Here is a 17,867-nt window from a genome sequence, read left to right on the forward strand (position 1 = left end):
TAAACAAAACACTCTCCGAAGTATATCTTCCTTCTTCAAGAAGTAAAAATCACCGATGAACTCAAATCCAATCAGTTGAACGGCGACCTTGCTGACGCAATCGACACCAGAACGTTTTTGTTTACTTTCCCGGCTCGGGTACTTCAGTAAGAACGAACCAACGGTACTTGCACCATGTTCCTAGTCGTTCTAATCTCGTTCTTCGCCTTCGCATCGGCTCAAAACCAACAACAGTGCCGTAACATTCAAATTGACACGGATAAAGTACAAGGGCAATGCTGTATCTTGCCCAAAAACCCCCAAGAAAGGGTAGACATCCGGCAACATCTGCATGAGTACTTTGCAAGGGATGGACCGCCACCGTTTCCTCACAGGCATCATGGACCTCCGAGACCGGGTCAAAGAAGACCTCTTGGTCCCGGAGATGACTCAATAAACAAGAATAATCAAGAAAAAAGTACTACCGTACTCCCAGAAAGTATAACAGTGACTTCGCAAGTACCAGAAAACAGAGATAATCAAGAAAGCTCGACATATGTGATTACTGATGACAGAATAGCCATAGATGTTCCTGAAAACGGATGTGTTGCTAACGACCAAGTGAGAGATCCTAGTGGAAGATGTGTTTCAAAGTTCTAAAGTACCGAAAAGTGTTTATGTTTCATTAACTTAAAATTTTAAAGACTTTCGATAGAACAATGATACTCTGACCTCCAATTCTACTTAATTGTTATTATTACTTTTTAATTTGAATTTTTCAACCATCAAAAATCAATTCTTAACTAAAAATCATCCTATCTAATACTTATACCTGTGTGTTCCAAAAGAAAACAGCGTCACAGAAGGCCTAGAAATAACATTTCGATTGTAGTTTTACTATATCTATATCAAGTAAAGTTTTAAAAAGCTGTTAAGTGTAAGAAATTGCAATGTATATGTTTTAAAACTATAATACAACCGAAAAAACGGCGTCAGGGTGACCTTTTTAATGAAAATCGATGATATATACTCTCTCGAACCGAACCTCTACATGTACTTTAAAAAAATCAAAAACTTGTTGGAATTTAGTAAAATAATGCAAAAAAAAACTAAAAAGTTTTCAAATATTTCAATTATTCACGCTTAAATTGACTAAAAGGTCTCTGTGACACTGTTTTTTTGATCATGCAGCATTTATATTTTTATATATTGTATTTTACGTACCTAATAATTCAAATAAACCAGCTGAAAATAACTAATATGCTAATTCTCTATGCCTACCGTGATATCATTTTTTACAAATATTTTCACAATTTTTCTATATCTATTTTCAAATGAATTTTGAGATTTGGCAAATGAATTTAATTAATTTGAGTTATATAGCCTTTATTTCAACCTTCAAAAATCAAAGTTTTACTATAAACCACCTTATTTAATAAAAAAATTAATATACCGTATGTTCGAAAAGAAAACGGTGTTACAGAAGGCGTAGAAATAACGTTTTATTTCTAGTTTTACTATACCTCTATCGGGTTAAGTTTTTAACTGTGCTTGTTCATAGTTTGAATGTCAGAAATTGCAAAATCCAAAAAAAGCGTTTTCTGTTTTTAAACTATAATAGGTCGTAAAAAAAGCGTTATGGTGGCTGTCGAAATTATACATATCTTCGTAATTTCTTTACAAACCGAGTCAAAAATGAAAAAAATATTTGGAAAAAAAACAGAAAATATGCCAATTATTCACAGTTATTGAAAATATCGTTTCAAAATAGATTGAAAGGCTACTGTGATACTGTTTTTTTTTCGATCATACAGTATTTATATTCTTAATCTTGTAATTAAAAAAACTCAGCTCAAAAAACTAAAATGTCATTTCTATGCCTACTCTGTGATATGAAATTTTTTACAAATATTTTCACAACTTTAAATAAACGAAATTTGAGATTTAGTAAATTCATACTACTCCGTTTTGCTAAAGTAAACAAAATAAAACCAATTATTTGATAATAATATGTTTCTGTTAATTTAAATTTATAATTATTATTCCCTCTCTCTGTATTTTGTTCCGTATCAACAAAGAGTGATAACCCTGTACATTTCTTGAACTAAGATGTTAAACTGATGATCTTATATGCGAACTAAGATCACCGAAATCACATTTTTTTTTGGTCTATGTTCAATGTAAGTAATTCAAGATATCCTAAAATGATTCTAAATATGATTTATAATAATATTTTACTATATTTTTTTAGAAAAATAAATGTTTTTAAACATCCTTGTTTTCATACTGTTTATTACTGTTTGTATGCATATATACAGGGTGATACGGTGTTTCTAAACTACCTTTTCATTTATTATTTGTGAGATTTTATATTATTTATCAAAAATCGCAAGCGATGTATTTTATTTTTAATTTTATTTGTTTTAAGTTTATTTTAATAAACCACTCGGTATACAGGACGGTTCGAATTGTATTCAGAAAACTTCGGCAGCATATTCTGCAAACAAAAATAGGCAAAATAGGTCGCATAAATATATGTCCTAAAATGCTTAGTTTCGGAGATACAGGGTGTAACAGTTTCGTTTTTATTTAGATTTTTTCCAAATAATTTCTGAACTACGGTCGATATTTGGATAGAAATTAGAGTCTGGGTGTTCTTCGACATGAGAAAATTGATTTTGATGTCAATATGACTCCTACTTGTATGTTTTTGAACTGTTTTGGAGAGTAATAACTTTTGATACCCTTGGAGAAATGAAGCCCTAAAATTTTGACTGCAATTTCACAAAATTGAAAATATTTCAAAAACGGTAAGGTTTAAGTGTAATAAACCTTTATAAAATTTACCTTTATTTTAATCGTAGAAACTAAAAATGTAATAATATACGGGGTGTTCCATTTAAAAAAATACAACTTTGATATTTTTTATTTATTTGGGACACTCTGTTTCTTGTATAAATATTCTTAAATTGTAGCTCTAATAGTCCTTCAACGAACCCAAAACTTAAATTTGTAAAAATCTAATCGTTTAGCTACAATACTCCGTGTCGTATGTGGTGAACAACCCTGTATTTATATTAAGGTCTCTTGGTAAAAATGAACACCCTGTAAATCTATGTAAATATATTTTTGTAAAAGTGCAAAATCTAAAAAAAAAAGAGATAGCTGGAGTCGTTTTAGGAACAACGAACCACCCTATATACTGTGATAGAATCAATTTAAAAAAAACACGAGTCTGGTGGTTTTTTAAACAACAAAATAACAATAATAGAATCAACTGGTATTTATAGGTAACAATTAGCAATTAAGATCTATGTAGGTAAAAATGTATTGTATTAAATTCTGGGTAACACTAAACCTGTATGTGTTACGTATATAGAAAAAAACTAAGATATAAATTTGCTTTTGTAGGATAATAAACCACTTGTTTTTTAATCCATTTGCATATAAATTACGATGATTATTAGTTAACAATACTGCCTTTGAGTATACCACAAAAAAAACAAATCTTGGAATTTTAATAATGAATCAGATATGTGATGTTATACAAGGTGTATAAGGATTACTAGGGACAAAACCGTATACAATTATTCTATATTGTATACGAATAGTATACATACGCCTATGTAAAATAAATTTAGAAATGACGGTAAAGTGTTCTTAATAAGAAAAAAATGATACAATATTCACATTATGGAATACTTACAAGAAAATACAATACATACATACAAGAAAAAATCTGAAAATCGCCAAAAAATCAGAAACAAATATTTTTAAATACTTTTATTCGCGTTGGATTAGATCAACTGAAAACAAAGACAATTTTCATGCCAGAAGCAAAGACAATAATCAATTAAAATACTCTTATCTAGCTTATTTTAATAATATTGTTTTTATACAAAAATGCATTTTTTTAACTAATATATTTTTAGTAATTTTTTAGTTAATTGAGGGCATTAATACAGGGCATTTAAACTCACGGTCCATATAATAAAAACCAAACTAAACAAAAACTTCATTCGTTTTTTTTATACAAATAACTGTGGAGTAACAGTTTCTGTTTTCCCTGTTCAATGATAACAAATTCGACTTCCATTCTACGTGTTTATGCTGGATGATGATAGGCAAAATAAATAAAATTTTCCAAAAATTGGTAGGGATGACAATGCCAATAGCTTGACAATGATAATGAGATGAAAATTATTGTATTTTTCGGGCAAGTTTTTGGTTCGCTAAAATGTTCTTAGAGAAATTATGATTTCGGGAAATTTTCCATCAGGGCAATTTTCGTTTCGTTGTTTTGCTTTCGATCAAAATTTTCCTTTTATTCGGCCATTTATTCTCGGACAATCTATTGCATACCCGATACAGCTATGTGCAGAGTCTAGCTCATTCTAACAATGGTTTTTGGAAAAAAAATAGACTCTAAAATCACACTGTAAAAGAGAGCTGCTACCATGATAGAAGTTTTATTTTGTCCCAAGCAACCGTCAGAAAATAATTAGGTAGAATGGTGTGATTTTCTCTCGCGTGCATTTTCATAACTTAAAACAAAAGGACCTATCTCAAATTCCATCTTTCTTGTAGTAATAACAATTGGTATAACAATAATTGATATAACAAAGAGCCCTATCTCAACATACGTCTCTTCGTTATAACGAAGAATTGTAGTATTTGAGATGGGGCAAATTTTTAAACTAATATAAAATGAAAAAGGTACAATATTGAGATGCGCAAATTCGCTATGTTAAAATATGATCCATTGGGCATGTCATGACGTTGATATCTCAAAATCGCCAAAAATCGAGAATATATACTAAAGCCGCGACGATATATACTATAAAAATATCTATTTTTCATTGTTTTTTTTTTCTCATGTTATACACTATTGTGAACTTAAAATATTCCTTTATTAAATTTGATTGACAAAAAATGAGAGATAAACATTTATTGACTGGTATGATTTTTCCCGTATTCTATTAAAACTATTTTTATATACTATAATATTTTTAAAAACTCGGAAAGAGATTTTAAAACTTCGAAATATATCTGCTGAGTGAAAAAAGATCCACAATTTGAACTTTTATCGGGTAATTATCAACGCTGCTAAATATAGTTAAGCCTCCAGTTGGTGACGTCACGAGATTTTTACGTCACAGCTGTTCGGCCTTGTTATTACGGTGGTTACGGTGAAACTCCCCCTACTAAAAAACGTACCACCCTGTATATTTAAACGCATTCCATAAATTCATTAACCGTAAATATTTCAAATACAAATATGACTAACCAGAATTTTAAAACAAACAAATTTGTGAATTATTTAAAATGCATTTAAATGCAATTACAAAAACGATAATGGTTAAATGCATTAATATTGAAAAAAAAATAGTTTCCTCGTATAATTACCAAAATATTTAAAGCAAATCAGCTTTATGAAATTCAAAGAATTCTTGAAGTACTTTCACTATATATTTTCAAGTATCATTCATATAATTATTCATGTCATTCTACTTCAGATATACTCCAAAAAAATTGTTAAAAATTAAATTAAACACAAGTTTTTTTTATAAAACAATTGTATATTTGGCTTTTAACAATACAATAGTAAAATGACAAGTCACTGGCTTTACTTTTATAAATATAATACATTTTTTCCTAACAATTTCATACAATAAACTTTGTATAAGAAAAAAATACTGAATCACAGTGGTCTGTGTAAAAAGCTTTGTTCAGTATCACATGAAGGCTATTGTCTGTCATTTTCGACTCCTGGAATGAATAAAATATGATTTAAAACCTAGATTTACAAAAAAATTCAATCCCTCTTAGTTGATTTAGCTTTCTTCTTCTTACTTGGGCTGGATACACTGGAATTTCCAGGAAATAAGAATAGCAATATTAACTGGATCAGGGACAATACAAAACCAATAAAATTTTGCAACTAAAACAATAAAAAAAGGTATTTTAGCTCAGTCTAACATTGTTTTCTTTAATTTTTCTTACAATCATGAAGTTATTTAGTAGAATCACACCATATAGCAACCACAAAAACGTTACAAGAGTTGCCATAAAAGTCAGAGGAAATGGAATGCTTGAAGCATCTTTTTTTCTAATAATTTCTTTCTAAAAATCACACAAAAATAATACCAAACCATTCAAAATATTTTAGTTTTTTTTAAATTACCAGATCTATTAAAGGCGATCCGAGTAAAGCTAACATAAGCACCGTAAGAATCAGACCAAATCTGAACTCTAAATAGTCAGGGTGCTCGTATTCACAATAGCCCAAAAGAACGGCTGTTAAAGCAGCTCCAATTCCAGCAGGCTTCATAAATTCACCGACCTTATCCTCTGCGTATAGGTAGAAAAATACAGAATAGGCAAGATTCAAAACTATGGCCACTACATTCACAGTTATCATGGCACTGTCAGATAGAAGAAGTCCATACTTTAAATTTAAAACTGATCTAAAACCAATACCCTTATTTTTTATTCCGATATTGTTAATTGTTTAAGCACTTACATGGTCACACCTCCTATAAAAGGCATGGAACTTATGCCCTTTGTCGATTTTTTATTGTAGATATCTCTACATATAAATACACCAGAAAAGAACTGTAAAATAGTAACAATACTGGCAGTTTGAGCAACTAGATTCTTGTAGGGCTGAAGACTGTTCGATAAGGCTTCCATTGTATTTAAAAAAAAAGTTTAAACTACACTATGAACTAACTGTTTTAACTCTGGGCTATTATCTAATTAAAAATTATTATAACAGGATGTTTCACGACAGAGATTATACCAGATTATCTAAAGTAACGTGTACCATAAGCTAAAATAACATACTAAACGATTATATAAATAAAATTAATTATAAAAAATAAAATAAATCATTTACCGTGTCTGGAATTTTATATGACCGTGACAGTTTAAAATCAAATTCTGACGATACGGTTTAAATCATTACGTGGAATGACACCTTCTTTTTGTGGACTTGGCAATGAAGTGAAGTGTAAACAATATTTGATCTGATAAATTTCGCAATTAACACGTTAAAATACTAAACATAATCGTCTTTTATTTGGGACATACTTTCAAAAAAATAATAATTATTTTAAGGTTAATTCATCAAAATCTTCTTAACTTAATTTGTGGCAGAATGTCTTTGGTCTTGTAGCCAACTTCCTACATTTTCTAAGATGTTACTGTTCTGGCCGTATAGTCCTGGAAGCCTAGGCCGTAGTAAAACCACTCAAAAAAGAAGAAAGTTACTGTTCTTAACCCTAATTTCGGCCGGAGAGCCCTGGCAGCTGTGGCCATTAAACCAGTATACTACTACTTCCTAATTTTATATTTTATATTAATCTGTAGCGAGATAGACTGAAATGTCAAATGAATAAACAACAAAAGTGCTAAATTCAGTTATTTTTACGCTCTTTTTCATAGTAAAAACCGCAAAATGTCTAAGCCCAGTACATCTAGCAGCGACAGCCAAACACAAATAGCCCAGAAAACTTGGGAGATGGCTAATAACGTAGAAATCGTAAATTCAGTCGACGAAATTTACAAGTACGACAAAAAACAGCAACAAGACATCTTAACAGCCAAACCATGGGACAAAGAGTAATCATTTTTGTTTATTAACATTCTCCTGCATTAATTATATGTATTTCAGTCCACACTTCTTCAAAGACATCAAAATATCAGCCTTGGCCTTACTGAAAATGGTCATGCATGCTAGATCAGGAGGAACCCTCGAAGTTATGGGGCTCATTCTTGGAAAAGTCGATGGAAATACCATGTTTGTGATGGATTCTTTTGCTCTGCCTGTCGAAGGGACTGAAACCAGAGTTAACGCTCAAGCACAAGCTTATGAATACATGAGCTCTTACATTGAAGCAGCTAAAATGGTAGGTAGACAAGAAAATGCCATTGGTTGGTACCACAGTCATCCTGGATATGGTTGCTGGTTATCAGGAATCGATGTCAGTACTCAAATGTTGAATCAGAACTTCCAAGAACCTTTTGTAGCTATTGTTATTGATCCAGTAAGAACCATATCAGCTGGAAAAGTGTGTTTGGGGGCATTCAGGACTTATCCAAAGGTACTTACTAAAATACTATCGTTTATTTCTTGATAATTTTGTTATTTTAAGGGATATAAACCAGCAAATGAAGAACCATCAGAATACCAAACTATACCTCTTAATAAAATCGAAGATTTTGGTGTTCACTGTAAACAATATTACTCCCTGGAAGTGTCTTATTTTAAATCAGCCCTAGACAGAAGGTTACTTGATTCTCTATGGAATAAATACTGGGTGAACACTTTAAGCTCTTCCAGCTTGCTCACAAACGCTGATTACACTACAGGTCAAATTTTTGATTTGTCAGAGAAATTGGAACAGTCCGAAGCAGCTATAGGTAAATCTATTTATTTTTTTAATGAAATGTGTGTTAAATAATGTTTTTTAATAGGCCGTGGAGGGTTTATAGTAAGTGCCTCAGATCCAAACGAAAAAAGAACAGAAGACAAGCTTCTTAAAGCCACGAAAGACAGTTGCAAAACAACTATCGAGATTATCCATGGACTGATGGCTCAAATGATCAAAGACAGGCTTTTTAATAGTGTGACACCTAGTAGAACCCCCTGTGCAGACTCTACTAAGTAACTTTATTAATATATCGAGTATTTTAAGTTGTATTTCAAAATACTGTGTTATAATATTATCTGTAATAAATTTCTTATAACTAATAGCGTTTTTTTTATCAAATTAAAATAGCTCTAAAGCAACAAAGATTTATTAACAAATAATTGACCCAACAAGTTTAAACATAAACAATCCCTGAAAGAATAATATTTAAAATAGTAACTTACAGGGTAGATGAATGAAATAAATAAACTATAAAACAAAAATGATTTTGTGCATAAACAAAGTGACAAAAGTCATTTTATGTATGATATTTTGTTTCATAATAAAATAGATGTATATGTACTACAAACTAATAAGTTTTTTTATTGCAATCAGTTTAGTACATACCCTGTAAAAAGTTTTATAAGCCTAAAAATATATAGGAAGAGTTATTTTAAAAATACACTTATTTTTTACAGTTAATTATACTAAATTTTCACTTTTTTGTGTCTTGGACTAGATAAAAGTTATCTAAGCTAACTAGGAAGCTTATTTTTTGGTCTCACAATAAATTTGTTAACATAAACCATCTATTATATACAGAGTATTTTAAGTATGACCTAAAAATTATACTACCTACATAGAAATAAAAAAAAATATATATATTTCTTTTTGTACAGATAGATGCTTTCATAAATTTATGAAGAAGATATGTTCTATAATAACGCTCTATAAATTTTGATTTTAAAATTTTACCCGTGTATAACCGGAAAAAATTAGCGCCACAGTAACCTCTGAATTCAAAATCGATGATAATCTCTTTACGGACGATCTCTATAGTATGCTAAAAACGTAAAAAACTAGTTCCTAGACATATATATTCTCAAAAAATATTCTTTCCTGATTAAATTTATTTGCATGATAGTTTCAGATATATAAGATAAAGCCATAGACTCTAAAGAGACTATCAACAAATTATCATTTCAAAGTTCACTGTGACGACGTTTTTTTTACGATGGTATAATACATCTCTGATTGTACTTGAATTCATTTTGGACGTATATTCAAGAAATAATTAAAAAATATATTATTTTTATGTTGGCATAGCCAGAAAAAATATCATAAGAGACGAAAAATAAACAAATATAAATCTATAAGATGTACAGGGTGCTTCATAAGACTCGTATGAACCTACAGGTGTTTTAAAAACACCTTAGCATAGCATTTTAATTTTATCTTAGTGTATAACACACATCTAAAGCTGTTAAACTAGGAAACAAAAAATAAAATAATGTAAAATCTGTATTAAATATATAGGATGCTTCATAAGACTTATATGAACCTATAGGTGTTTCAAAAACACCATATACGTAGTGTTATTTTCCTACCTTACTGTACAACATGCATTTAAAGCTCTTAAACTAACTAGAACACTTAAAAAGACTGAATAACACTGTAAAGCTTAAGTTTTTTCAATGTTCTCAATTGAAATATCTGTTTTTTATAGCTACAAAAAGAAAAAAATATAAAAATTAGAAATAAACTGATAAAAAAATTGTTAAAAATATACAGGGTGGTTCATAAGACTTACAGGTATGTAAAAAACACCTTAAATAGCGTTTTTTTTCTTACCTTGCTGTACAACACACATTTAAAGCTTTTAAACTAACTTGAACACTTAAAAATACTGATTGGCATTGTAAAGCTTAAGTTTCATCAGTGTTATCACTGTTTTCTTCTTCATCATCAGCTTTAGATTTAAAAAACAACAAAGGGCACATACCCAGGCAACAACCTAGGGTCACGCCTAATACCCTGCCCAAATTCGCAGCCCTACGCGAGCAATGCATGTCCATCTGAATGGGGGACAATTTCGGGGGCGCAAAACCTATTCTGTTTGCTACTCTTTCAACATAAAACGCTGTACCTATACCTAGAATATCTGAAAGGGTGTTTCCTAAAGCTGCAGCGGCCATAGTTGTTAGACAGAGGTAGGAACCCAGGTATAAGTCAATATAATCACCCTAAAAATTTAATAAAATTATAAAAAAATGAGTTTTAATATTATATTAATGTACTTACGAAAATTAACATAAAAAAGTTATCTAAAAATCCAAAACCAACAAATGGAATTGCGTTAGCTATGGCAACTAGAAAAAACATATTTAGTACAGTTACTTTAGTACATTTTTATCAGAGAAAAAAGGAAATGTAGACGAGCTTTGTCACCTTATGGAATGTTACTCTATACTTACTTATTTCTCTGATATATTTTCATTAATAATTTTACTTACTATCAACTAGGTTTTTTGTAGTGGGTTTTGGCACTGATTCAGCTGAAAATAAATTAAAAAAATATATTGTTATGAAAAAATAAGAATTTCAAATAATTTTTCTTAATTAATAAGTAAATAAATATTTAGACAACAATAAACCATATAAAAATGAAATATTTTACTACAATGTCCCTAATATATTCCTTTTATTTACTTAAAACATTATTATGTAACCAAATAACATTTCTAGGGCAAATAACATAAAAGAACATTAAGCATAAGTCTAATAATACTAATCTTCATGCAACAATAAAATTTTAGTATATTAAACAACTTAAAATCTATACTTCTAAAGGTTTCTAACTAGTGTATTATAAGAACTAAACTATATGACTCAAGAGGGTTTCTTTATAAAAAAATAAAAATAGAAAAACCAAAAAAAAAATGCCTACCAACTTTCTTTATTAGCCAGTCTTCGGGGACAGGACAAAAAGTGCCTGTAGGATCTACATCGCCCAAAGTGGGCAGTTTCGAAGGCCTGCCAAACTTGCTTCTCCACCTCGAAGCCGCTAGCTGACCTTTAAATTAGTTCTAAGATGTAATAAAATAAAAGAGAAAATTAAAACACAAAATCAGACAGAATAGGATAGTGCAATGCTCAATATACACATCTAGGAAACCTCACACAGACTTGCAATGACACTGAGACATAAACTTACCTTCATATTCGTCTTTGACTAGTTTTGATCTATATTCATGCAATGCTGAGGTCAGAATGGTTCGTTCTTCATCGTTAAGTCTAAGAACTAGTTCTTGTGCTTGTAACTTTGTAAGACCCTGTGTCATGCTTGTTGTTTCAATGTGACCTGCTGTTCCATACAGTAAACTGTATATATGAAGTTGTCTTTTCGTCATGGAGTTATTGTATTTAGTAAAACTTGTTAGTTTGGTTCTTGGAATATAAGTAAATTTCAAGCTTCTAGTCCTTTTACTGACTAAAGTGTACATGACACGACCGGCACTGTTTAACGACATTTTAAACTGATGTTTTATAAACGTATCAATTTATTTTTTAAATCATACACTGTTCACACTTATATTTAGATTTTATAACAATAAAATTATACAACTTTGTACAGTCAGTGCCTTCTATTAAAAGATCAGCCTACGGGCGAGATTTATGACGTCACGCTACTTAGATATAACGGATTAATAAATATGTTGTAGAATACATGGAAAACATAATTATTCCTCAGATTTTTGGTTTGTATTTTAAAAATGATATATCTTGAAATATGATATAATGAACTAAATAAAATATACATAATATACAGTTAATAACTACAACATATATACCTATTTATAGTAATAAATACTTTGGCAAATAAACTATGAACCATACAAATGCAGCAAATGTTTTACAATGTACAAGTAATGTATAGGTACATAAGATAATGGGTAAATGTAAATATATTTTAAATTTTGGGGTTTGAAAATCGATCTAATTTCACAAAAACATTTAATATCTACTAATAGTGATGTATTATTATTTGCATTCACAAAATTTATATGTATATTTTGCAAGTATCAATGTTCGAAAAATTATATTTACAAATAATACAATATTATCTAAAAAAGGCGTCAGCGATGGTTATGAAATGAAGATCGCTGGCATTTTATATGTTAAATTATTCTAAAATTTTGATTTTCTTGGGATTTTAGGTTCGGAAAAAACGCTGATTAAGTTTTCATTTGGGTTTTCATTATTTTATTTGGTTTAAAAAAACGTTTTGGCTAACTATAGCCTTCACAGTGTTGTGTCATATGAGAAAATAGTGTCAAATATAATCCAAAAAATTACATATACAATATAATTCACACCTCATAATGTTTACTGCAATTAATAAACTAATATAAACTTATCAAAAGATGACCACATATTTTTTAAAATTATTATTCTTAACACTAAAATTATCTACATTGACTATGGAGTACGCAGTAAACATTATGTGCTTGGTGTGAATATTTTATATGCAATTTTTTGGATTATATTCGACACTATTTTTTTCATATGACACAACACTGATGGAGGCTATAATGTTAGCCGAACCGTTTTTTTTTAAACCAAATAAAAATAACGAAAAACCAAATGAAAAATCAATCAGCGTTTTTCCCGAACCTAAATTCCAAGAAAATCAAAAAATTTAGAATATTTAGAATCAAGGTTCAAGAATATCAAATTTTCCAAGATTGTAAAATTCTAGTTAATTATTTTATGTGTACAGTTATTTAGGGAATGTCACGATGTTCATTTCCAAGCCAACTAGACGCCGATTTTTTTCGATGATACGGTATAATTCTTACGTAAAATGTAAATAACATTAGACCAATTAAAACAAAGAAATATGAATTTCTTAGTATATTTTTGTAACACCTTTATTCTTAAAACTTAATTTTGTATTGCAAATATACCAATTTTATTGTTATTTTATTCATATTGTATTCAGCCATCACTTAAATATTTTATATTAATTTGGTATTATAAATAATCAACACTATTCAGTAAAATTACTGAACAAATATATGTTATGCTTTACATACATTATATTATCAAACAAAAAAACATTCTTCTTTTAAACTTTATCATTCTTGTCTTTACAAATTTTTTTTTTTTAATTTTGAACTCAAAATAATAATCTTTTTCATGATCTTTAATACACACATTCTTTATTTTTCCCTAGATCATAATACCTACTTACGTGTTTATCTTACGTGTTTGAATCTATCGAAGCTGAACCAACAACACTTGGAGTGGAGATTCCACAATATGAATAAAATAAACATAATTGTCCAGTTTTCTTTAATACCATCCTGGGAGAATATTATTTTAAATTTATTAAAGAGATTTTCAATAGAATTGTCTTGATTTATAACTCGTACCCACTTTTCTTGCTCTTCCGGATATTTTAAGCTGCCTAGTATAACTATCCTTTCCACCAAACCAAACACAACAAAGATGAGCCAAAGCACCAAAACACACTCCACTTAAGCTTTATTGATGAATTGTTAGAGTCTTAAAAACACACACAAAAATCACGATAAATAAAAAATTTATGCACTTTTAGGTTAAAGCACTTAACAAAACGTGTAATATTTCGTGTTTTTTTATGAGAAACAGAGTGACCATCATAGCGACCATATATCTGGTAGTACTTTATGTCACTTAAACACCAAAATAATTAGTTTTTTGCACTACAATAACAAATAATACTAAAAATCAACCGACAAAATATGAATACAGAATCTAACCCAATATCTAAGTATGTACAGCTGATGAAGTAAACAAAAGTCCGCCCGTAGGCTGATCTTTTAATAGAAGGCACTGGTACAGTTTTAAATTCTGATGACAAACGTCAGTTTGGCATATTGACATTTGACCACAGAATATTATTTTTGCAGTCGATATATATGCAACCAGTAATATAGTCGCCAATATTCCAAAAATTAAATTTATGAATAATTTATTTACGCTACAACAATTACAACATTAGTTAAGTTTAAAATAATATGTTTATTAAATATTTGATGAGAATAAATCTGGAGATTCGAAGTAAAACTTGAAGAAGCATGAAAAGTTGTAGAAAATTGTAAAGGTAGCTCATCAATGGTTTTTTAGATCTCTTTTTATGCGCTTTACGTTTATGAGCTAAGATAGAGCTAGCTCTTCGCTAAAGCTTTCTGTTAGTTTAAAATAACTGCTACAATAATTATCCCGTCTAGCGGACTACTAGAAACCACAGTAGAAACCAAATAATTGTAGAAACAGTAAAAACATTTTTTTACTTATGCAACTCTAAATACTTTTATGATTGTTGTCGGCTTCCAAATCTGACAACCAGCCAACATCATCAGTCACGTGACTGCATCTCTGGCTACGTGTACGACGTGTACATCAAAAATTCTTTCAAAGTACCGTAAAATTTGTGGGTTGGAGTCACTTTTCCTGGGGACCTGATCGTAAAAGTGGTACACCTAATTTTAGTCGAGATTTAGTGTAATTTTAGTTAAATATAAGGCCCATTCATCATGGGGAGTAAGTATTCCACCCTTTTCTCTTACTATTTTCGCTTTAAATTACCCTAAACAGCGGTGCTGTTGGAAAATATATTTTTCGAATTTTTTATTTGCCTACGTGTTACGAACGCATTTTGGCTCGATCCGATTTACTAATTAGATGTTTTCTCGTTTGTTTCAGTAAAATTTCTAGAGGTTATTAAACCTTTTTGTAGTATTCTTCCAGAAATAGGCAAGCCAGAAAGGAAGGTAAGTTCTACTTTTTATATCTTTGATATTTTCGTATTTTAAGTCTGGAATACTTTCAAAACTTACACAAAAACATTCAAGAAACCTTTTTTAATTAACCAGATTAAGCATTTGCTAGAAAAACGCATTTTTTCAGTTATATTTTTGAAACAGCTGTTATATCATGACATCTCAAGATTTTTTCACTTTATTTCAGATTCAGTTCAGAGAAAAAGTACTATGGACCGCTATTACATTATTTATTTTCTTAGTATGTTGTCAGGTAAGGTTTAAAACCATTAATTTTTCATGCATTTTCGAATAATTCAATTCAAATTTTTTAGATTCCTTTATTCGGAATCATGAGTTCAGATTCAGCAGATCCATTTTACTGGATCCGTGTTATCCTGGCTTCTAACAGAGGAACGCTTATGGAACTTGGTATTTCCCCCATTGTAACTTCCGGATTGATTATGCAGCTTTTAGCTGGAGCAAAGATTATTGAAGTTGGTGACACCCCTAAAGACCGAGCCTTGTTTAATGGTGCCCAAAAATGTGAGTTTTCTGTCTTGTTTATTGTATTTTTATTAATATTTATGTTTTTTTTATAGTATTCGGCATGGTTATCACTGTCGGTCAGGCAATAGTCTATGTAATGACTGGAATGTATGGAGACCCTGCAGAAATCGGTGCTGGAGTGTGCCTGTTGATTATTATCCAGCTTTTTGTAGCTGGTTTAATAGTGCTTCTCCTTGATGAACTTCTCCAAAAAGGATATGGGCTGGGATCTGGAATTTCTCTGTTCATTGCCACAAATATTTGTGAAACAATTATATGGAAGGCTTTCTCACCAGCGACAGTTAACACAGGAAGAGGCACAGAATTCGAAGGAGCTGTAATAGCATTGTTCCACCTTCTGACAACAAGACAGGACAAAATTAGGGCTCTTAGAGAAGCTTTCTACCGACAAAACTTGCCCAACTTGATGAACCTTCTTGCTACAGTTTTGGTGTTCGCTATAGTGATATACTTCCAAGGATTTAGGGTGGATTTGCCAATCAAAAGCGCTAGATACAGGGGGCAGTATTCTAGCTACCCTATCAAGCTGTTTTATACATCAAATATACCAATTATTCTTCAGTCTGCGTTGGTGTCGAACTTGTACGTAATTTCACAGATGTTGGCTGTTAAATTTCAAGGAAATATCCTCATTAATTTGTTGGGAGTTTGGGCCGATGTTGGGGGTGGTGGGCCAGCTAGGTCTTACCCTATAGGAGGTCTGTGTTATTATCTATCACCTCCTGAGAGTGTCGGACATATATTGGAGGACCCTCTTCATGCTTTGTTATATATTATTTTCATGCTGGGATCTTGTGCGTTCTTCTCAAAAACCTGGATTGAAGTATCAGGAAGTTCAGCTAAAGACGTAGCCAAACAGCTGAAGGAACAACAAATGGTTATGCGAGGACACCGAGATAACTCAATGATTCACGAATTAAACAGATACATCCCCACTGCAGCGGCGTTTGGGGGGTTGTGTATTGGAGCCCTGTCAGTTTTAGCTGACTTTTTGGGTGCTATAGGGTCTGGTACGGGTATTTTACTGGCTGTCACGATCATATACCAGTATTTTGAGATATTTGTCAAGGAACAAAGCGAGATGGGTGGTATGGGAGCTCTTCTGTTTTAGTAAGTGACTCAAAGAGTGCTCAGTTTGTGTGTATGTACTGGGTGATCGAGAAAAAACTGTATTTGTCGTGGCTATGTCACGAAAGTTGTTAATATTAGGTGTGGAGTAACACAGAGTCGTCGCAATCGGGGGGTTTGGGCTATATTATGATATAGCCAAGTCTTCAATTTCATTGTATATTTACATGATTGTGTTGATAATATATTTGTAATTTATAAGAGTTTTTTTCGGTTTCGCATTTTTATTAATTTTTTTTACGTCATATATTGTCAGTCCTCATTAATATAGTAGGTACGGTTGTGTTGAGAGTTTATTTATTTTCGAGAATAAAGTCGAAAAATGTTTGATGACATTTTTTCTAAGAATAATAAAATTTGTGTGTTTTATTTTACCTTTTTTATACAGGGTTCGGCGCTCCTAGAACAAATAAATTGAGAATTTTGCTCGAGTATTTCAGGAAAATATTTTAACTTCTATAAGGTGACTCAAAAAAGTGTGAGTGGATGGGGATGTTTTATTTAAACGGAACACCCTGTATATTATCGTATTTTTGACTTCATTTCAGATCACTTTACATCTTAGATTAAGAGATATTAAGAAATAATTAAAAAATATATTTTTTTAAACCTTCCTTAAAAAATTATTACAAATACAAGAACTGTCTTGAAATATATCTTACTTTGCTATAAATATCGTAAGGAACGATATTTATAGCAAAAATCTTAATGAATGAAACACCCTGTATACAGGGTGGCGCACCTCATTCGCCTCGGTTGATTATACGAAAACGGAAAGATGGAGAAACAAAATATTTTATGGGTATATGTGGGGAGGTAATGTGCACAATTTAAAATTATTTTGAAATGTACAGGGTGTTTCAGAACTAAGATCCATACCAAAGTTATATTTTTTCTTATGGAACCCTGGAAAATAGTTACTAACCTTTGAAAATAGTTACTAACTGTCACTAGAAAATTGCCATGGCGA

At 30.6% G+C, this 17,867-nt stretch overlaps 4 protein-coding genes across 6 annotated transcripts; 2 read left to right on the forward strand and 2 right to left on the reverse strand.

The window, feature by feature from the left end:
• Nucleotides 1-5,537: 5,537 nt before the first annotated feature.
• Nucleotides 5,538-7,129, reverse strand: LOC115886646 (sugar transporter SWEET1). 2 transcript variants are annotated; one of them, XM_030905892.1, is made up of 5 exons: nucleotides 6,878-7,129; nucleotides 6,503-6,824; nucleotides 6,164-6,446; nucleotides 5,983-6,102; nucleotides 5,538-5,920 (listed from the first exon to the last, which is right to left on the reverse strand). In XM_030905892.1, exons 2-5 carry the CDS (start codon nucleotides 6,670-6,672, stop codon nucleotides 5,795-5,797), a joined length of 699 nt encoding a protein of 232 aa, XP_030761752.1. In that variant the 5' UTR covers nucleotides 6,673-6,824; nucleotides 6,878-7,129; the 3' UTR covers nucleotides 5,538-5,794. The 2 variants fall into 2 exon arrangements, with proteins under 2 accessions (XP_030761752.1, XP_030761751.1); XM_030905891.1 differs by having other exon boundaries at nucleotides 6,503-6,811; nucleotides 6,878-7,127.
• A 209-nt stretch (nucleotides 7,130-7,338) lies between these two features.
• Nucleotides 7,339-8,734, forward strand: LOC115886647 (COP9 signalosome complex subunit 5). Its single transcript, XM_030905893.1, has 4 exons — nucleotides 7,339-7,602; nucleotides 7,655-8,084; nucleotides 8,136-8,403; nucleotides 8,458-8,734. Exons 1-4 carry the CDS (start codon nucleotides 7,439-7,441, stop codon nucleotides 8,649-8,651), a joined length of 1,056 nt encoding a protein of 351 aa, XP_030761753.1. The 5' UTR covers nucleotides 7,339-7,438; the 3' UTR covers nucleotides 8,652-8,734.
• Nucleotides 8,735-8,808: 74 nt separating this feature from the next.
• LOC115886640 (transmembrane protein 65) lies at nucleotides 8,809-12,021 on the reverse strand. 2 transcript variants are annotated; one of them, XM_030905886.1, is made up of 5 exons: nucleotides 11,608-12,021; nucleotides 11,341-11,466; nucleotides 10,907-10,948; nucleotides 10,695-10,762; nucleotides 8,809-10,636 (listed from the first exon to the last, which is right to left on the reverse strand). In XM_030905886.1, the coding sequence occupies exons 1-5, from the start codon at nucleotides 11,921-11,923 to the stop codon at nucleotides 10,319-10,321; spliced, it is 870 nt and encodes a 289-aa protein (XP_030761746.1). In that variant the 5' UTR covers nucleotides 11,924-12,021; the 3' UTR covers nucleotides 8,809-10,318. The 2 variants fall into 2 exon arrangements, with proteins under 2 accessions (XP_030761746.1, XP_030761747.1); XM_030905887.1 differs by lacking the exon at nucleotides 11,341-11,466.
• A 2,797-nt stretch (nucleotides 12,022-14,818) lies between these two features.
• Nucleotides 14,819-17,248, forward strand: LOC115886579 (protein transport protein Sec61 subunit alpha). The gene is made up of 5 exons (XM_030905811.1): nucleotides 14,819-14,981; nucleotides 15,144-15,211; nucleotides 15,408-15,473; nucleotides 15,535-15,745; nucleotides 15,802-17,248. The coding sequence occupies exons 1-5, from the start codon at nucleotides 14,975-14,977 to the stop codon at nucleotides 16,878-16,880; spliced, it is 1,431 nt and encodes a 476-aa protein (XP_030761671.1). The 5' UTR covers nucleotides 14,819-14,974; the 3' UTR covers nucleotides 16,881-17,248.
• Nucleotides 17,249-17,867: the final 619 nt, after the last annotated feature.

Source organism: Sitophilus oryzae, unplaced genomic scaffold, assembly GCF_002938485.1.
Source record: "Sitophilus oryzae breed Bouriz unplaced genomic scaffold, Soryzae_2.0 scaffold_494_pilon_pilon, whole genome shotgun sequence".
Classification (NCBI taxonomy): Eukaryota; Metazoa; Arthropoda; class Insecta; order Coleoptera; family Curculionidae; genus Sitophilus; species Sitophilus oryzae.